The 21,766-nt window shown below is 43.3% G+C and overlaps 1 protein-coding gene across 1 annotated transcript in view; it reads left to right on the forward strand.

Moving 5' to 3' along the window:
* The window catches only part of ALDH1A3 (aldehyde dehydrogenase 1 family member A3), a 50,373-nt gene that overhangs the window by 16,515 nt on the left and 12,092 nt on the right, over nucleotides 1–21,766 (forward strand). Inside the window, 5 exon segments of the mRNA XM_070953886.1 lie at nucleotides 7,085–7,225; nucleotides 8,502–8,631; nucleotides 9,321–9,382; nucleotides 15,509–15,637; nucleotides 18,055–18,168. Coding sequence (XP_070809987.1) covers nucleotides 7,085–7,225; nucleotides 8,502–8,631; nucleotides 9,321–9,382; nucleotides 15,509–15,637; nucleotides 18,055–18,168 — 576 coding nt within the window.

Below are 21,766 nucleotides of genomic sequence, written 5' to 3' on the forward strand. Positions count from 1 at the left end.
GTTGTAAATTGTCGTTGGGGCTGTGCAGGACTTTTTTTATTATTATTATTAAATAAATGTTACCCAAGGTTTTAAAATAGATTCAAAGGTTGGCCAGCTTCTCTTGCCATCAAAGGAAATAGAGGAGAAAGGTGAATTTCCTGTGCGAAGATCTCTCCCCTTGTCTCAGCAGTTGGGGGAAAAAAATGTTACAAAACTGGTTTTATAACTTTAAAGTGTCCCTACCCGTAAGAAGTGCAGTACCATTAGACTGGAACACACAACTGCCACAGTTATATATTTTGAGATATATATTTATCTATCTCAAATATATATTTTGCTGATAAAAAAATAAAGGGAGACTAGTATAGATCTATTTCAAGCTTTTTAGCTTTCATCAGCTAGCCATACCCTTACTCAGATTTGAACTTGGGCTTCCTGCATGTTAGGCAGTTAAATTAACCCTCTGAGCCACAAGTTCTTCTCTCTTCACCAGCTTGAGCCAGGGGAAAGATTAAGTGTTTTTCTATTGAGACACCTGGTCTACCCCAACATGTGGGAGGGAGCATTCTGCTCCCTTTCACCTTTCAGCTCCAAACCAGGAGCCCTCAAGCAGTCGCATTCACAACAAACTATTTTATACCAAATTTATATTTTGCTGATAAAGAAATAAAGGGAGAGCTGAAAGGTGAAAGGGAGCAGAATGCTCCCTCCCACATGTTGGGGTAGACCAGGTGTCTAGATAGAAAAACACTTTATATATATATATAACATCAGAAGGGAGGGTTGGGGTATACATCAGTCCAGAGGTGGTATTCAGCTGGTTTGGACCGGTTCGCCTGAACAGGTAGAAATTGCGGGTGCCCCCTCCTCCAGTTCTATGCTGTCCTATTTAGACATGTTTTTGAGGCTGGGTGCATGCGTGGAAGGTGTGCATGAGAGCAAAGCGCATACACAGAAGGCACATGCGCAGCAAACTGGTGGTAACAAAATGTGAAACCCACCGCTGCATTAGTCATTAAGGAAGGGAGAAGAAAATCCTAGTGTTGTGCTGATTTTGATCCATAAGCAAACCTTTAACTGAATTTCACTGAAGTATATGATTCAGCCATAACTTGGTATAGAAGAACAGGAGGAATAGAATAGAATAGAATGGAATGGAGTGGAGTGGAGTGGAGTGGAATGGAAAGGAATAGAAATAGAAATAGAAATAGAAAAAGGAATAGGAATAGGAATAGGAATAGGAATAGGAATAGGAATAGGAATAGGAATAGGAATAGGAATAGGAATAGGAATTAATTAGAATTAGAATTTTTTTATTGGCCAAGTGTGATTGGACACACAAGGAATTTGTCTTTGGTGCATATGCTCTTGGAGTACATAAAAGAAAAGATACACTCGTCAAGAATCATAAGGTACAACACTTAATGATAGTCATAGAGTACAAATAACCAACCAGGAAACAATATCAATATAAATTGTAAGGATGCCAACAACAAGGTTACAGTCATAAGTGGGAGGAGATGAGTGATGGGAATGATGAGAAGATTAATAGTAATGCAGACTTAGTAAATAGTTTGACAGTGTTGAGGGAATTATTTGTTTAGCAGAGTGATGGCGTTTGGGAAAAAACTGTCCTTGTGTCTAGTTGTTCTGGTGTGCAGTGCCCTATAGCGTTGTTTTGAGGGTAGGAATTGAAACACTTTATGCCCAGGATGAGAGGGGTCTGTAAATATTTTCCCAGCCCTCTTTTTGACTCGTGCAGTGTACAGGCCCTCAATGGAAGACAGGTTGGTAGCCATTGTTTTTTCTGCAGTTCTAACTATCTGTTGAAGTCTGTGTCTGTCTTCTTTGGTTGCAGAGCCAAACCAGACAGTTATAGAGGTGCAGATGACAGACTCAATAATTCCTCTGTAGAACTGGGTCAGCAGCTCCTTGGGCAGTTTGAGCTTCCTGAGTTGGCGCAGAAAGAACATTCTTTGTTGTGCTTTTTTGATGACGTTTTTGATTTTAGCTGTCCATTTTAGATCTTGCGATATGGTAGAACCTAGAAATTTGAAGGTCTCTACTATTATGTGATGACACCTATTGTCATTGTCTAATGGGAAAGAATTGGGAAAACTACAGTTAGAGAGAGCCAGTTAGGTGTACTGGTTAAAGCTGCTGGACTAAGAGCAGAGATCCCAGAGTTTTAGTTCTCCAAAGCTCCACAGAACCCATCTGGGTAATTTTAGAGGACACATTTTAGCGTTTGGGGGTATGTATCATTTGTGCCACTGGTCATTACAGAAGGAGTGAGAATATCAGTGTGTGCTGATCTCAGTCCGTAAGCAAACCTTTAGCTAAATTTCATTGAAACGGTATATGATTCAGCCACAACTTGATATAGAAGAACTTGCTCTCTGGAGGAGAATTGAGAAAGCTACAGAAAACTCTTAACTGTAATTTTCCCAATTCTCCCCCATTGGACAATAAAAAGAAGAGAGTCAGCTTGGTGTAGTGATTAAAGCTGCTGCACTAAAATAGCACTAGCACTTAGACTTGCATACCGCTTCACGGTGCTTCACTGCCCTCTCTAAGCGGTTTACAGAGTCAGCCTCTTGCCCCCAACTATCTGGGTCCTCATTTTACCCAATTTGGAAGGATGGAAGGCTGAGTCAACCTTGAGCCGGTCAGGATTGAACTGCTGGCAGTGGGCAGAGTTAGCCTGCAATATTGCATTCTAACCACTGCACCAGTGAGGGAGGGAGGGAGGGAGGGAGGAAGGAGGGAGGGAGGGAGGGAGGGAGGGAGGGAAGGAAGGAAGGAAGGAAGGAAGGAAGGAAGGAAGGAAGGAAGGAAGGAAGGAAAATAGCAATAGCACTTAGACTTATATACCGCTTCACAGTGCTTTACAGCCCTCTGTAAGCGATTTACAGAGTCAGCATCTTGCCCCCAGCAATCTGGGTCCTCATTTTACCGATCTCAGAAAGATGGGAGGCTGAACTCAACCTTGAGTCGGTGAGAATCGAACTGCTCACAGTAGGCAGAATTAGCCTGCAATATTGCATTCTAACCACTGCACCACCACGGGCTCTTTTTAGTCCCGAGTTCTAGTTCTCCATTAGACACAAACGCCAGCTGGGTAATTTTAGGGCAGTCACATACTCTTAGCTCTAATCTGGGATGTCAGAAAACATCCTGGAAGATGCTAATGGTCAACTTACTTCTGAAATATTGCTGTTTTATTGAATAAGCACATCTGGCTGGTTTTAAGCCATCATGCCCAAGATCTCAAAATGTGCAAAGCTCGAACAGAACAAAACAATCAATGGTTCCAGGCTTGTAATAACACTTTCATTTTATGCCATATTAGAGAGGGCAAAGGAAAGGGAAACTGTTTCACATCATCCCCATGATATAAGGATGGGCTAGTCCAACTGGACGTCCTGCCTGATTAAATATTTGACATTGGTCCAAAATTATTATTTAGCTAGTTTTGATGGTTTGCAGATAGTTCTGATGACACTTCAATGGTCAATGTAACACAGCTTCATATGGGACCCTTAGTATTTATGATGCAAAATAAGTACAGCAGTGGCCAAAATTGTGGAAACCTTTTGGGAAAAGTGTATTTTCTAAAACTAGCTAATAACACCACTTTTTTGGGGGGAGTAGTACCATAAAATTATATATCAATGGAAAGATAATTTAATCAAGAATGTAATGCGATAGCTTTGATGAAAGATTTGCTCTTAGAATAGCAGTTACAGTATAAAGAAGAAAAGTGAAATACATAGAAAAAACGAGATATACAAAAATTATCACGTCGGTTAGTAGTTGGGTAACTTTTAGCATGAATTATAGCCTTACAATGTCTTCCTATGGAGTGAACCAAGTCTTTTAGTTCTGCAGCTGTTCTAATGTGAAACCAAGATTGAATGATTGCTTCTATTAACTGGGTTTTATTGCTGGGTCGCTTCTAACTAATACGTTTCTTGTCGGCTCCATAGATTTTCAATTGTGTTAAGGTCTGGGCTATTCCCAGGCCATTCCAGGAGTGGAATAGGATTATCTTGAAACGCCAAAAAAAAAAAAAAGAAAAGAAAAGAAAAGAAAAGAAAAGAAAAGAAAAGAAAAGAAAAGAAAAGAAAAAAGAAGTGGTGTTATTAGCCACTCAAAAATACACTTTTCCCAAAAGATTTCCACAATTTTGGCCACTGCTGTACATTGGAATACAATCCACATAACCCCCCAAAAATCTGTATCTTTTGGCTAAAATCACACTATTCCTGGATCAAAATCTGAACTAACTATGGTGGGATTTTATAAGACTATATCACATTCAGAATGATTTACTCTGTATAGAGTACAATAGATGAGGTGTTCAATTGTGACTGGTTGTGCTGGTGTTACAAATGAGTTGGATAATCCTAGAGCAGTGATGGCTAACCTTTTTGCCATCACGTGCCAGGAGGGGAGGGCGGGGGGGTGTCGCAGCTCCCCCCGCTCCTGGCACGCAATGGCCCGGTAGGCCCGTTTTTCTCTCTCAAAGGAGAAGGCAAAAACGGTCTTCACCACCATCCCTGGGAGGTCCTCCGGAGGCCGAAAACGACCCATTTGACAACTTCCGGTGGGATCGGAAGGCCTGTTTTTTTGCTGTCCCCAGCCTCCAGGGCCTCTCTAGGAATCTGGGGAGGGCGAAAATGGCCTTTCTCACCACACTGGAGGTCCTCCGCAGGCCAAAACCAGCCCATTTGACCGGAAGTTGTCAAACGGGCCATTTTCGGGAAACAGACTGTTTTCCTACTTCTGGTGGCCCCAGAAGATCCGAAAATCAGCTGGCCCGGAGCTGAGCTCACGTGCCCACTGATATGGCTATGCGTGCCACCTGTGGCATGCATGCCATAGGTTCTCCATCACGGTCCTAGACTGTCCAAAGTGGAACATGGATTTATTTGAAAACATCTTCTGAAAGATATTTTCCCTATCTTGAACGTATGCATGATGTTTTGCCTTGTGATGGATAACAATTGGAATGGATTTAATTCTTCTTTCTTCCCGACCTTGAATTTTAGCTGCCCTTTGATGCCTTTGTATTACAAAATCTCTGTAATGCAACACTGATTAAGCATTGGGTGGATTCAGATTGGAATTTCAGCCTTGCCCATTGAATTTCCTTGTTCTCAATATTCTTGTAACTGAAAGAGTTTTATGTGAGCCCGGATTGACCTTTCCATTGGAAAAGCTTCAGCCAAGTATTTCCACTTGCGTAAATAAATGTGCGTATCTCAGATCACATGGAGGAGGGTTTTCAGAGAATTGTGTAGCCTGAATTCATGCCCCTGTCCTAATATAGTAAAGTAAGATATGATATAGTAAAAGCCGTGGTGGCGCAGCGGTTAGAATGCAGTACTGCAGGCTACTTCTGCTGACTGCCAGCTGCCAGCAGTTCGATCCTGACCAGCTCAAGGTTGACTCAGCCTTCCATCCTTTCCAGGTCAGTAAAATGAGGACCCAGATTGTTGAGGGCAATAGGCTGACTCTGTAAACAGCTTAGAAAGGGCCGTAAGGCTCTGTGAAGCGGTATATAAGTCTAAGTGCTATTGCTATTGCTATTGCTATACCAGAGCCTGGCTAGACTGAGAGGGTACTCCAGTTTATCTGGAGCCTATCAGATTTGAGAAAGTCTAGTATCACATCATAGTGTTCATTGGGCTTGGTTGAATCTATGGGGCTGGAGTTCAATCTAACAATCTAATCAAGGAGAGAAGCAACCTAGAACTAAGAAGAAATTTCCTGATACTTAAAACAATTAATCAGTGGATCGACTTGCCTCCAGAAGTTGTGAATGCTCCAACACTGGAAGTTTTTAAGATGAAATTGGACAACATTTGTCTGAAATGGTATAGGGTTTCCTGCCTAAGCAGGGGGTTGGACTAGAAGACCTCCAAGGTCCCTTCCAGATTCTATTTGATTTGATTTGATTCTACTCTACTCTGCTCTTCTCTGCTCTGCTCTGCTCTGCTCTACTCTACTCTATTCTATTCTATTCTATTCTATTCTATTCTATTCTATTCTATTCTATTCTATTCTATTCTATTCTATATTCTACTCCACTCCACTCCACTCTACAATGTGCATCATTGCCAGATTCTAAGCATTTTAAAACCATAGTTTGAACAGATTGTAGCAGCTAAGGTAAGATCTAACTGTTAGCCTCACTGGAATGATTTGCAGAAAGTGCTAAGTAGCGCTGTGGCTTTCCAAGTAGTCCTTGATTTATGACTTCAATTGGGAGAAGAATTTGTGCTGCCAAGTAAGGCCGTTGTTAAGTGAGTTCTGCCTGATTTTACAACCTTTTTGCTACAGTTGTTAAGCAAATCCAGCCTCCCCTATTTGATTATTATTGAAAGCCAACTGGGAGAGTGGCAAGTGACGATCATATTCTTTCTAACCAAAATTCTACTGGTTGCCTGGACTTTCTTTTAAATAAGTATTTATTTGTGAGTATTACTCTGTTGTACCATTGACACCAGAAACCATTACTCTGTTTCTAAAGAAAGAATAGAAATATGATAATTCTTGTGATTGTTGACTGTTGAGCATACTTGACCTATTCTATTCTATTCTATTCTATTCTATTCTATTCTAGTCTAGTCTAGTCTAGTCTAGTCTAGTCTAGTCTAGTCTAGTCTAGTCTAGTCCAGTCCAGTCCAGTCCAGTCCAGTCCAGTCCAGTCCATTCCATTCCATTCCATTCCATGTTCAGGGTTTCTTCCCTCCAGGAAAAATTGTACCCATTTATATTTCAGTGGTATTAATCACTTGATGTGATGGTTGACTGTTGAGCATACTTGACCTATTCTATTCTATTCTATTCTAGTCTAGTCTAGTCTAGTCTAGTCTAGTCTAGTCTAGTCTAGTCTAGTCTAGTCTAGTCCAGTCCAGTCCAGTCCAGTCCAGTCCAGTCCAGTCCAGTCTAGTCTAGTCCAGTCCAGTCCAGTCCAGTCCAGTCCAGTCCATGTTCAGGGTTTCTTCCCTCCAGGAAAAATTGTACCCATTTATATTTCAGTGGTATTAATCACTTGATGTTTTCCTCTCTTCTTTCTTACCTTTACCTGTAGCCCGATATTGATAAAGCGGTAGAAGCAGCAAAAACAGCTTTCCAAAGTGGATCTGTGTGGAGACAAATGGATGCGGCCAACCGCGGAAGACTTCTGAATAAACTGGCCGACCTGATCGAGCGAGACAGGGAGGTGTTGGCAGTAAGTGAATCTGGTGCATCAGCAGGCCTGAAGGATCAACCAAGAAGGGTTGGGGTATCCCATTTAACCCTGAGCTTCTTGCTCCTATCAATCTGTGGGGGCATTTAGAAAGAGAAGGAAATTAAAAAGAGGCTGGAAAGTTACTCTTCTTTGCTTCCATCATGTAGGCAAGAGAGCAAAATTTAGTAATAAGCAGGAGGGTCAATTGATACAGGTAGGTGTAGAATCTGGCTTTGCCTTTCCTGCCATAAAGAAGAGACGCCCAGTAAAATCTTATGGTCATTGCCATAAATTTCATCTTCAGTCCCAAAGGTGCTTTTTCAAGAGGTAGCTGGATTTTCTGGGTTTTCTTTGAAGACGTTTCGCTTCTCATCCAAGAAGCTTCTTCAGCTCTGACTGATGACCCCACACCATCCAGTCAGAGCTGAAAAAGCTTCTTGTATGAGAAGTGAAATATCTTCAAAGAAAAAACAGAAAGTCCAGTTGCCTCTTGGACAACCATGACCTGGATGATTTTCATCTTCAGTTTTGCAGAACAAAATGCAGGAAACAAATTAACAGAAAACATGTGCAGTCCTTGGTGCTCTCTAGCTTGGTTGTTTGCAGATGTTTCATTACCCAACTTGATAACCTCACTAATATGAGTGTGGGGTTTACTTCCTGATAATATATATAGTAGTTTACCCTGCCACTCTACTGGGATTGTGGTTTTCTCCTCAATAGTTCCTTAACTTAGGTTCTTTTTGTTTTGTTTTCTGATGGATTGTTTGTCTGGTGTTAATCCCTGCTTATCTGGGTGTTGGCTGCTGCAGGGGATGTGTTTTGGTCCTTTTTGTTTCCTTCTTAGCTTTTTTGCTGTCTCATGGTGTGTAAATATGGTTTTATAGAAATGTTTGCCAGCAAATAGCCAAACCCAGAAAGCACAGAGGATTCCATAGTTCGACCCGGAACCACATATATTTTCTTCTGTTGGTAATAGAAAGCATGCATGGGGGAGCCTTCAGCACCTCAAGCAACTGTAATTTCCAAGTTTTCCCATTCAGGACTCTTGAGCAAAACCAGTACAACTGGGATTGATTGACCCTCCAGGAAGAGTTTGAGAGGACTGGAAAGGATTTGCAGATAGGGTCCCTCCAACCTACTTGGTTGACCAACTGATTCTTGCCATCCTGTTGTTCCCACTAAAGATTTGGTTGGGAAAATATGTTCCCGATAGAGATTGGCATGAAGTGTAAGCTTCAAATACAACGTTCCTGTTACCTTTTTTTGCTTTCAGACCCTGGAAACTTTGGACACAGGGAAACCGTTCCTCCAGGCTTTCTTCGTTGACCTTGAAGGTTGCATAAAAACCCTGAGATACTACGCTGGATGGGCAGATAAAATCCAAGGCAAGAATATTCCTGTGGGTAAGTTGCACCTGATATCTCCTCTGCTGAGTTTCTTACCTTATGTCTGCTGAGTAAAATTAACTTGAATCTATAAAATGGAGAGAAGTTATGAAAACCCAATAATAGTAGTAGTAGTAGATCACTGTAGATGGGGACTACAACCAAGAAATTAAAAGATGCTTGCTCCTGGGGAGGAAAGCTATCCATGTCTGCACATTCTAATATTTTTTTTATTACAATTTCATCTGTAAGAATCTCCTCATTTTTCCATTGTTGTGCAAACACAATTCTGGCTACTCTCATTGAAGAGAGAAAGAATCAGTCACTGAGTCTTAAACAATTTAAAATAAATGTGTTTTTTTTTTCTTCCATTGTTCCTATATGACTAAAGTGTTTGCCAGGAAAAGTATGTGTGGAAAGTCAGAGGCAAAATATCCAAGCTGCATGATTCTTAAGTCTTGATAGTCAACTTCTGTTTGGAGTTTCCTCTGTTTTTTTTTTTTTAAAAGGTTTTGCCATCTCTTGTTACTGCGTGAGAACGTACTCTAAATAGGCAAGTCAGTTATAGTTGGCAAACGCTAATGTTTGTTTCTGCTGAGCCTTTAGGAAAAGTTTTCCAGCCACCCTGTTTGTCTCCGTCCCCTAGTATGATTCATATCAAAATCATCCTTGCTTGATAACATATCGTGTTCTCAAACCTTTTGCAGATGAAAACTACATCTGTTTCACCAGGCATGAGCCAGTGGGAGTTTGCGGAGCCATAACACCAGTGAGTAAGACATTTTGGATTCTAGTTTCTGTGTGGGCCTGAGAGTGGAGAGAAAAAAAATATTATCTAGATCCGTGATGGCGAATCTGTGGCACATGTGTCACTTGTGGCATGCAGAGCCATATCTGTGTTGCCCTAGTTCAGCTCCAGTGTGCATGTGTGCGCTGGCCAGCTGATTTTCGGGCCTTCCGGGCCCACAGGAAGTCAGGAAATGGGCCGTTTCCAGCCTCCAGAGGGCCTCCGGGGAGGGAGGCTGTTTTTGCCCTCCCCAGGCTCCTAGAAAGCCTCTAGAGCCTGGGGAGGGTGAAACATGGGCCCACCTGGTCCACCGTGCCATCGCGTGCCAAAAGTGGAGGGACCCCGGGGGGGGGGGTGTCGCACGTGTATGCACAGAGGGGTGGGGCACATTGAATTATGGGTGTGGACACACACGAGAGAGACCTCCCCCTGCACTCCCCCTGCTTTTGGCACGTGACGGCAAAAAGGTTAGCCATCACTGATCTAGATGGTCTCTAAAATCCCCTTCTTTCCTTGGATAATTAAGGTCAAGAAAAGGATTCTAGAGTACTTAAAAATCAGAGGTGTCCATGAACTCACCAAGAGTTGAGCGTGATTTCAGGGAAACTTGACTTTTGAAGACCACTTCTACAATGCCTGATTTACCCCCAAGAATTTGGCGTCTCTAAGGTTGAACCGTTCCTCTGCTAAATGTTACCCAGTGACTGCCCAAATATTAAGAGGGCATTCGGAGTTGCAATAGTTGCAGTTGCAATAAAATGCAGGTATTTCTCTCTCTGGGCACAATGAGAATATATCTGCTGAATATAACTCCGCACTGGCGACAGGAAGGGCATTCGGCCAATAAACACTCAGCTCCATTCAGTTGCCCAGACTCTACCCTGCAAGGGATTATGGGAGTCGTTAAAAGATGATGATTCGGAGTTGCAATGGCACTTGTTGTGGCCTATAAAATGTCATTTGGCCATCATAAAATGTCTCACTGCACATAAACCATTGTCACATGACCGCATTTGGGTGCTTGGCAACCAGCTCACATTTAAGACTGGTTGCAGTGTCCCACAGTCATGTGAGAATGATTGGCAATTTTTTTTTAATGCTTTCTGGCGGGTTTCGCCAGTCTCAGGCAAAAAAATGCCCCTTTGTAAGAATGGTTTCAGCTTATGAACATGTGATAAACTACCTTGACTTACGACGATCACGATTTACGACCTAAATTTCAGTCCCAATGGCAGTTGCAAATCGAGGGCTACCTGTAGCAGGATTGCTATCCGAAGGCAGCAGGGGATTCAGAATTGCTCTTTGTGCCCTGGGTATTTATACAGCAACGCGAAAGAGCCATCGCTCGCTTTATTCTGCTTTAGTGAAGAAATCCTAGTGATTTCTGGTTTCAAGCCACGTTAGGCTTCTGAAGGTGGAGGACATCACCTTCACTTCAGCCAGCTTTAGAAGATCTGATCCTGGGGTTGCGAAAGCTCCATTGGAGGAGAACATCTTAGCAGTGGATTGTCCATGTGCGTGTTGGAAGAAATGTCCATCTGGGTTCAGCTCCAAGTGGGGAGAAAGACACTGGAAACATGGAGGCTGATTGGAAAGATGGTTTATGGGTGAACGGGACCTCATGGGTTTGAAGTCCTGGGTAGCTGACCACATGGAGTGGAGAGCGAGTGTTAGTTAGCTCTCTTGGGCTTTGAACTTGAGCTTCCTGTTCCATGTTTTCTATTGGCTGTCAGACTCCCAGGGGGCTATGCAGGGGTCACAGCTGAGGTTGTCTGAATTAAGGTTGGTTGAACCTTGCTGGGTGATGCAATGAAGGGCAATTCCTATTGTGGCTGAATGGCTTTGCCCTGAAGGATAATCCCATCATCCTGGAGCGGAAGGTCTTTTGTTTTGTAGATAGGTTGGCTCAGTTTTTTGTCTTGTAGATAAACTGGCACCAAAATATCTGCTAGGGGGGCAGGGAGTTTCTGTCTCCAGGAGCATGTTACTCAATTTCTCATCCAGGGAAATCTAATATTCTGTCTTTTTAATATTTCCTATAAACATTTCATTCTTCTAGGAAGAGGGGTGGCTACTAACTTTCTACATGCGCTATTTCCCCCCTAATTTACAAATCCCAGGATCTAGGTTCAGCCACCGTGCTAAGAGAAAAACAAGTGATGTCGCATTTCACCCAGTCTGTATTTAGAGTAATTTAAACAGACCACCTCCCAGCACAACTGCCCATATTTTGGAGTTGCAATAGACTCGTCGTAGTTGGAGTTCTCCTCTTCCTTAGTGGGGGAAAGTTCCTGTATCCAGAACTGATGGAAATTATACAAAATATGCAGGGGGGGGGGCTTCAAAAATTTTAGCAAGGGGTTCTCTGCCAGGTTGTTGGGTGGGCGTGGCCATGGTGGGCATGGCCTAGTCAGCCTCCTGCACCATAGCAGGGAGGGTGTTTTTGCCTTCCCTGGGCTCCGGAGGCTTTTCTCGAGCCTCTGTGAGGGCGAAAATGGCCTCCCCAGGCTCCGGAGGCCCTCTTGAGGCCAGAAATGGGCCCGTTTCCGGCCTTCCTGAACTTCTGGTAGGCCTGTTTTTCACCCTTCCCGAGCCTCTGTGCGCGCCCTGCACTTACCTGCATCCAAAATGGGGCACGTGGGGAGGAGCAGGGTGGGTGGGGCCAGCCAAGAGTGGGATTTGGGGGTTCTCACAACTGCAGAGAATCTTAGCTAGAGGTTTTCGTGAATCCTTGCGAACCCTCAGCAGCCCACCCCTGAAAATATGTCCTAAATCCAGAGGGCCTTGGCCCTCCCTTCTGCACGATGAAAACTCCCAGTTAATTATGCCACAGCGGGAATCTTGGGGTTGGTTGCGGTGCTCCTCTGTAGTTTATTTTACATAATGGTTAATCCCAGCGTATCATGGGCCATTCTGTTGATTACCCTGCAGGGGAAGATTGCCGCTAGCAATTACCTCTCCTTAATCTACAGCAGGTATTTTTGTTGGCAGAAAATGATTTGTAACTAGGCTGAGAATGTTTACACAGCTGTCAGAATAAAATACCACCCTGGGATATTTCCTTACCACTGCTGGGATTTAGCCAGCATCGCATGAAACTTTGACGAGATACGGCATCTGATGTCTCCAGGAAAATAAAAACAAGGCCCATTTTATCTAGGGGAAAAAAGAGATTCCACCGATAGGAGACGTTTAGAAGATGTTACGGACAATCCAGTACATTCAGAGCAGTTTACGATGTCCTAACAGGAATGCTGGAACACATGGCCATGGGGATGCTACAAAGATTGTAAGTGTGAAAAATGGTGCTAAGTCACTTTTTTCAGTGCCTATGTAACTTTGAACAGTCACTAAAAGAGCTGTTGTAAGTCGAGGACTACCTATGATGTAAACTTTTATCAAAGAGTGACTCCCTAGTGATCCACCCACCCAATAGAAAAGATAAACCCTCTGTGAGTGTTTTTTAAATTGTCAGCTTGAACTTCATCTTCAGCTCTCTTGTATGGTCAACATACTTATTTTATTAATGTAGAATTAAAATGTATTGGCCAAATGTGATTGGACACACAAGGAATTTGTTTTTGGTGCATAGGCTCTCGGTGTACATAAAAAGACAAGATACATTAGTCAAGAATCATAAGGTACAACACTTAATGATAGTCATAGGGTACAAATAAGTAATCAAATCACACTAGGAAACAATATCAATCGTGAGGATACAAGCAACAAAGTTACAGTCATACAGTCATAAGTGGGTGGAGATGGGTGATAGGAACGATGAGAAGATTAATAGTAATACTAATGCAGACTTAGTGAATAGTTTGACAGTGTCGAGGGAATTATTTGTTTAGCAGAGTTATGGCGTTCGGGGAAAAAACTGTCCTTGTGTCTAGTTGTTCTGGTGTGCAGTGCTCCATAGCGTCGTTTTGAGGGTAGGAGTTGAAACAATTTATGTCCAGGATGCGAGGGGTCTGTAAATATTTTCCCAGCCCTCTTTTTGACTCGTGCAGTATACAGGTCCTCAATGGAAGGCAGGTTGGTACCCATTGTTTTTTCTGCAGTTCTAATTATCCTCTGAAGTCGGTGTCTGTCTTGTTGGGTTGCAGAGCCAAACCAGACAGTTATAGAGGTGCAGATGACAGACTCAATAATTCCTCTGTAGAACTGGATCAGCAGCTCCTTGGGCAGTTTGAGCTTCCTGAGTTGGTGCAGAAAGAACATTCTTTGTTGTGCTTTTTTGATGACGTTTTTGATTTTAGGTGTCCATTTTAGGTCTTGAGATATGGTAGAACCTAGAAATTTGAAGGTCTCTACTGTTGATACTGTGTTGTCTAGTATTGTAAGAGGTGGTAGTATGGGAAGGTTTCTTCTAAAATCCACCACCATTTCTATGGTTTTGAGTGTATTTAGTTCAAGATTGTTCTGGTTGCACCACAAGGCTAGTTGTTCAACCTCCCGTCTGTATGCAGAGTCATTGTTGTCTTGAATGAGACCAATCACTGTTGTATCATCTGCAAACTTCAGTAGTTTAACCGATGGATCATTTGAGATGCACTGATTGGTATATAGAGAGAAGTGGAGAGAGCACACATCCTTGGGGGGGGGCTGTGCTAATTGTACAGGTATCCTATGTGATTCTACTTAGCTTCACCTGCTGTTTCCTGTCTGTTAGGAATATGTATTAATTAAATGTATGCTGAAATCATGGGATCGTTGATGGCTTGCAAAATAAGCTAATAGAATTAAAACTCAGAGACAAAACACAGCATTAGAGCCCCAAACTCTGTCTTCGACATTTTCTAGGAGGTAGATAACATTGAAGACAGCCATATCTCCAGTGGGAAGGAATCCCAAATTTGGCCCATCATCAGAAAACGATGCTACGTTTCTCTATCTCCCAGAAAAGGGGCAGTCAGCTGTTTCTCTGGGCATGATCGGAGTGGTCCCTGGGGAAATGCGGTCTTGCAAGTAACTTGCACAAATCCACACAAATGTCTCTGGCTGTGTGTGTGGACACACACTGGCTGTGTTTAAGCAAAGCGCAATTCAATCACTGCCGTTTGGAAATGACTTGGCCAACACATGCGAGACTGATCTTATTTTTAGACCTTTTTGGCACTTCTCATCGTTTTCTTCCTGTGTGCATGTGCCAGCACATAGCTGACTTTACCTGATTTTTTTTTAAAAAGAAAGAAAACTGGATTGGATCTGGTTTAGTATTCGAGTGGGAGACCAAGTTTAAAAAAATAAAATAAGGTAATTACAGAAATTTTTATAATGCTGTCGGGAAAACCGCACGGCTATGTCCAGGTAGTCACCTTTATGTCTTGACAACGGTAACTCTTCCCTGTTTTTTAAAAATCTTTTTAAAAGGGAACTTTTTGAAAAGGGGTCTACGAGCCGAAATTTAGCAGCCGTCAGTTATTTCTCCTCCAGTTATAGCTAAAAAAATCGGTGTTCACAGCCCCACAGCGACACTTAGAGATGGGATAAAGTATTGCACCATGATAAAAAGGATGTGCTCCTGTTAGAACATGTAGGTCCTGGTCTTCAAAGGAAAACGGATAAATTCCACATTCTATGTCATTAGAAGCATGGGTATTAAACTGTAGAATATTTAATTTAAGTAGTAAATACTATTGAATATGTGGTTATTTAACTGCGTGGTGTGGTGACATAGAAGGGAAGATGCTCTCTCCTCCCACTTGGAAGATTGAGAGTTCAATCCTAGGTAGTGGCAGATGTTTATTTCCTAAGACGCAAAGAAAAAAATATCTGCTGCGAACTCCATGTAGGCATCAGGAAGGGCATCCGGCCAATAAATGCTCAACTCCATCCAGTTGCCCCAACTCTACACCAAATTGAGGGATTACAGGGTCATAAAAAAGGGAGTTTATGATGATTATTTAATTGACAGATTTGGTTTTATCTGGGAGTAACCATACTGTAGTTCTCCAGCTCTTTAGGAAGAGCATCAAAAAGGGAACTGGAAGAATGACAGGGATGTTCTTCTTACCATCTCTGGGTCACTGTTTGTTGCTGTACTGGAGACAAATTCCTTGTGTGTCTAACCACACTTGGTCAAATACTTGGTCTTCTTTCTTTCAGTGGAATTTTCCTTTGCTGATGCTGATCTGGAAGATGGCCCCAGCTTTGTGTTGTGGCAACACCTTAGTTGTGAAACCTGCTGAGCAAACACCCCTCACCTCCCTCCACCTGGGCTCTTTAGTCAAGGAGGTAAGTGCCACGAATAAATCAAGGAGTTAGAGCTGGGGGTTAGAGGAGGGACCCTCCCTGGTTTTTTCTGGAAGGTTAAAGGAAAGGAGAAATACTTTGAGACCAGCAAAATGAATATCAGGTAGTGATATTTTGAGGTAGTGCAGACAAGAACCAAAACCGTGAATACTTCTAACACCACCTTTTACTGTAAGGTAAAGGTAAAGGTTCCCCTCGCACATATGTGCTAGTCGTTCCTGACTCTAGGGGACGGTGCTCATCTCCGTTTCTAAGCCGAAGAGCCAGCGCTGTCCAAAGACGTCTCCGCGGTCATGTGGCCAGCATGACTCAATGCCAAAGGCACATGGAATGCTGTTCCCTTCCCACCAAAGGTGGTCCCTATTTTTCTACTTGCATTTTTCATGTGCTTTCGAACTGCTAGGTTGGCAGAAGCTGGGACAAGTAACGGGAGCTCACCCCATTACGCGGCACTAGGGATTCGAAATTCAAACCACAGAACTGCCGAACTTTCGATTGACAGGCTCAGAGTCTTAGCCACTGAGCCACCGCATCCCTTTTACCTTGTACTGTAAGATTGCCTTAATAGAATCTTGCAAAATTGAAAGCCATTCTCCTTTTTTTATTTTTATTTTTATTTTTTGGTTTTTTTACTTTTACTTTCTAGAAAACTAGGGAGGGTCTCTTCTGAGATGCCTCCTGTGCCCCTTTTTCTTCTGTGGGCCGAGATACCTTTTTTTTTTTTGCATGATGGTTGTTCGATTGCAACTTGCTCGCTCTCAAGATCATTCCCCACATACCATTACAGATTCACAGACATCCATTTTTCTGACATATGCCTACTGAAAAGTAAATCCTACTGAGGCCTCGCACTCAGGCAAATTGGCCATCAACAGGCACATAGAGATAAACAACAAGTGCACAGCATTCAAAAGAGACAATCAAAAAGCCCCAAAGGAAACAAAAAGACCAAAACACCTCCTCTCCAGCTGTCAGCACCCACAGGAGCAGAGTGTCAGACCTGGAAGCCATCTTTTACGGTTGGGCCTTCAGGCCTGCCACATATTCTACTGTGGGAAATTGGGGGGGGGGATTGTATAGAGTTTGGGTCAGTGGTGGGTTTCAAAATTTTTTACTACCGGTTCTGTGGGTGTGGCTTGGTGGGTGTGGAAGGGGAAGGATACTGTAAAATCTCCATTCCCTTCCCAATCCAGGAGAAGGTTACTGCAAAATCTCCATTTTCTCCCGATCAGCTGGGAATTGGGAGTCAGAGATGGAGGTGGGGCCAGTCAGAATTTTTACTACCGGTTCTCTGAACTACTCAAAATGTCCACTACCGGTTCTCCAGAACTGGTCAGAACCTGCTGAAACCCACCTCTGGTATGGGTGATATAAAGTCAAAATAACATTCTTTTCTCAGAGAGTCAAGGCCACAGTGCCCTGCAGCTGTGATGAGGTGACTGGGGGGCATTTTCAGTTTTGGATGGTGCCTGATTGGACCATGTGATGGACATGTGGGTGCTGGGCAGGGACTTGAACTTTCTTTTGGGGGGGGGAAACCTGGAAGCTTTCAGATTCAGATTTTCCCAGATGTGCCAATATGGCATCTTCAATACAATGGAACTTTGAGGAAATTCAAGCCTCGGAGTCTTCTTTCATTGGGGGTGTTACTTGGAACCCTGACACAGACATTAACACCAAGATTACTACACCAATTAATAAGTAAACAATATACCAATCAAGGAACTGCCAACTTACACAAACAAACACTAAACAACTTAATCAAGGAACCACTAAGCGCACTCCCATCAATAGGTCAATCCACTAGTAAATAAAATAAGAGCAAACCAGGAGTGAAATGCTCCCGGTTCGGACCGGATCGCCTGATCCGGTAGCGATGGCGGCAGGTAGTTCGGAGAACTGGTAGCAAAAATCCCTGCTCCCCCCCCCCATCCATGTCCAGCTGAGCCGCACAATCATCAGAGGTTGTTTTTTTAATTTTTAAAAGCATTTTTTCTACAACCTCTTCCTCCGGAAAAATGCTTTTAAAAGTTAAAAAAAAAAAAAAGCTTCTGATGATCCCATGGCTCAGCTGGGATCGTCAGAGGCTTTTAAAAGCATTTTTTTCCTGCAACCTCTTCAGCCAGAGGTTTTTCTGCAACCTCTCCGGCCAACCTCTTAGGCAAGAAAACCACCAGGTCCAGAGAGCTGCAAGGATTCAACAGACTCTTCTGAGTTTATTAACAATCTTGAATTCCAGATAACCCAATGCAGAATTTCAAAAACGTTATAGTAGTTTTAGCAAATAGGTCTGTCGCCACATCCCCTTTGCTTCTGCCTCTTTCTTAACAGTTCATTTTAGAGAAGTGCTGATTTTTTTCCCCCCTCGTTGCAATTCAAAACATGTTATTCCTTTTTAGGCAGGATTCCCCCCAGGGGTACTGAACATCGTGCCAGGATATGGACCTACAGCAGGAGCTGCTCTTTCCTTGCATCCCAAGGTTGACAAAATAGCATTCACAGGCTCAACAGAGGTAAGTGATGGAAATGTTTACGTACAGTGTAGTTTCCCATCTCTTTTGCTCTTCCACAATCCATTACTTGGATTGGATCCATTACTATTAAAAAAGTTGTTGAGAAATAACCAAACAACAGATAGAGATGAGGCCAGAAACATTTTTACTAGGAATACTCCCAGGATCCTATGAACAAGAAATACAATATTTAATTATCCATATTATCACAGCAGCAAGAATAATCTACACTCAGAATTGGAAAAATAATAATATACCATCCGAAGATAACTTGATCAGAAAAGTTTTGGAATGTGCGGAGATGGACAAATTAACAAAGGAGGATACAAGAAAAAGAGGAAACAGAATATTACGTAGTGTGGGAGAAATGGTACGAATGGCTGGAAGGGAGCGATAAAAGGCAAGGAAAAATTAAATAATGGTCGAAATAGGAGTAGGAGTATAATAGGAAATATGAGGAAACAAAAATTGTAGAAATGAAATTGTGTACATGGGTATTTATATGTATATATGTAAATAAATAAATATTAGAAGTATATGTACAAAAAATATAGTAGAATAAGGGAGAAAAAATGTATAAGTAAAAAATTCTTGACTGATGCGAAACTGTTGAAAAGGAAAAAGTGTTAAAGCTTTCTTTTTGTTTTTAAAAAATGTTTAATAATTTTTTTAAAAAAAAAAATAAGATGTTGAGACTCTAAAAAGAGTGCAGAGAAGAGCAACCAAGATGATTAGGGTCTTGGAGGCTAAAACATACGATGAACGGTTGCAGGAACTGGGCATGGCTAGTCTAGTGAAGAGAAGGACCAGGGGACACATGATAGCGGTCTTCCAATAATTGAGGGGCTGCCACAGAGAGGAGGGGGTCAAGCTATTCTCCAAAGCACCTAAAGGCCAGACAAGGAATAATGGATGAAAACTGAACAAGGAGAGATTCAACCTGGAAATAAGGAGAAATTTTCTGTCCGTGAGAACAATCAACCCATGGAACAGAAGTTGCCTTCAGAAGTTGTGGGAGCTTCATCCCTGGAAGCTTTCAAGAAGAGACTGGACTGCCATCTGTCAGAAATGGTGTGGGGTCTCCTGCTTGGGTGGGGGGTTGGACTAGATGACCTCCAAGGCCCCTTCCAACTCTTGTTAATCTGGAAACTTAAATCTACAAAATACTTCATTTTCCAGGAGAGCCACAAAGAAAATTCCCAGGCATATTTGCAAGTATTTCCAGATAGTCGGTACAGATGGTTGCAATACAGATTCCTCACTTTTTTGTGTTTTAAGTATTATAAAGAAATGACGAAGGTGAGAAATAAATCAGGTCTGCTGCTGTTAAAGAATAGGAAATCAGAAACCCCCAGGAGTCTGCTGTCCGTCGCCAGAAATTCTACCTTATGGCTGTTTTGCATCAGGAGAGCCCATTTGGTCCATTCTTTCACCCTTTATGGAAATAATCTTTCCAAAATGTTTGGCATTGGATGCAGGAAGAGGTTATTCGCTCGTCAAGTTTCTGCTTAACTGAATTCACCTGTAGGTAATGCTGATAAAGCTGCTGATCCAGGTCTACAGAGGAACTATTGAGTCTGTCATCTGGACCTCTATAACTCTCTGGTTCGGTTCTGCAACCCAACAAGACAGACACAGACTTCAGAGGATAATTAGAACTGCAGAAAAAACAATGGCTACCAACCTGCCTTCCATTGAGGACCTGTATACTGCACGAGTCAAAAAGAGGGCTGTGAAAATATCTACAAACCCCTTGCATCCTGGACATAAATTGTTTCAACTCCTACTCTCAAAATGACGCTATAGAGCACTGCACACCAGAACAACTAGACACAAGGACAGTTTTCCCCCTGAATGCCATCACTCTGCTAAACAAATAATTCCCTCAACACCGTCAAACTATTCACTAAGTCTGTAATACTATTAATCTTCTCATCGCTCCTATCCCTCATCTCTTCCCACTTGTGACTGCATGACTGCAACTTGTTGCTTATATCCTTGTGATTTATATTGATATTGATTGTTTCCTAGTATGATTCGATTGCTTATTGCACCGTATGACTGTCACTGGGTGTTGTGCTTTGTGATTCTTGATGAATGTATCTTTTCTTTTTATGTACACCGAGAGCGTATGCACCAAAGACAAATTCCTTGGGTGTCCAATCACACTTGGCCAATAAAGAATTGTATTCTGTTCTATAAGCTGACACGTGTGTGTGGTTTGATTCAAGTTAACCTAGGCTCTGAAGAAGGGTGGACTCTCAAATGTCCTTTCCAGAAACCTCATTCACTCTCCGCTGACAGTGTTTGGAGTTGAGGATTTAATGTCCTTGCCAGCCTCTGTCAGTTCTCCTCTGTTACGGTCTTTCTGGCACGCTTGAGATCCCTGCCTGTAATTATGAGAAATTGCTGTCAGCACCAAAGGGTCTGGCAAATGCCTTTCGGTTGGGAATCTTGGCATGTAGCAGCACCATCTATTGGCTGAAACTTGGATTGTTGCAAAAGAGGCTTTGTTTCTCCCCCCCCTCCCAGTTTCTGGGTGTTAATTGTGAGGGTTTCCCAAGGAAATTATTAGACAATGTCCAGGATCTGACTGAGAGGCCAGTGATGAGATTAATGGTCTAATACAAATATCTGAGTTGACATGGACATGTTTGGACCTAGGGTGGCTAAGGATATTTGCAAAGTGTCCTTCCTTCCTGCCTTCCTCCCTCCCTTCCTTCCTCCCTTCCTCTCTCCTTTCCTTCCTTCCTCCCTCCTTTCCTTCCTACCTCTCTCCCTTCCTTCCTCTCTCCCTTCCTTCCTTCCTTCCTCTCTCTCTCTCCCTTCCTCCCTCCCTCCCTCCCTCTCTCCCTTCCTTCCTTCCTCCCTCCCTCTCTCCCTTCCTCCCTCCCTCCCTCTCTCCCCTTCCTCCCTCCCTCCTCCTTTCCTTCCTCTCTCCCTTCCTTCCTTCCTCCCTCCCTCTCTCCCTTCCTTCCTTCCTCTCTCCCTCTCTCCCTTCCTTCCTTCCTCTCTCTCTCTCCTCCTTCCTCCCTCCCTCCTCCCTCCCTCCCTCCCTTCCTTCCTTCCTCCCTCTCTCCCTTCCTCCCTCCCTTCCTCCCTCCCTCCTTCCCTTCCTCTCTCCCTTCCTTCCTTCCTTCCTTCCTCTCTCTCTCCCTTCCTTCCTCCCTCCCTCTCTCCCTTCCTTCCTTCCTCCCTCTCTCCCCTCTCTCCTCCCCTCTCTCCCTTCCTTCCTTCCTCCCTCCCTTCCTCCCTCCCTCTTCCCTTCCTCTCTCCCTTCCTTCCTTCTCTCTCCCTTCCTTCCTTCCTTCCTCTCTCTCTCCCTCCCTCCCTCCCTCCCTCCCTCCCTCCCTCCCTCCCTCCCTTCCTTCCAACCTCTCTCCTTCCGTCCTTCCTCCCTCTCTCCCTTCCTCCCTCCCTCCCTTCCTTCCGCTCTTCCTTCCTTCCTCCCTCCTCCCTCCCTTCCTTCCCTCCTCCCTCCTTTCCTTCCTACCTCTTTCCCTTCCTTCCTTGCTTCCTCCCTCCCTCCCTTCTTCCCTCTCTCCCTTCTCCCTCTCTCCCTTCCTTCCTCCCTTCCTCCCTCCCTCCCTTCTTCCCT

This window comes from Pituophis catenifer, unplaced genomic scaffold (genome assembly GCF_029215685.1).
Source record: "Pituophis catenifer annectens isolate HBS135680 unplaced genomic scaffold, rPitCat1.0.hap2 SCAF_14, whole genome shotgun sequence".
Classification (NCBI taxonomy): domain Eukaryota; kingdom Metazoa; phylum Chordata; class Lepidosauria; order Squamata; family Colubridae; genus Pituophis; species Pituophis catenifer.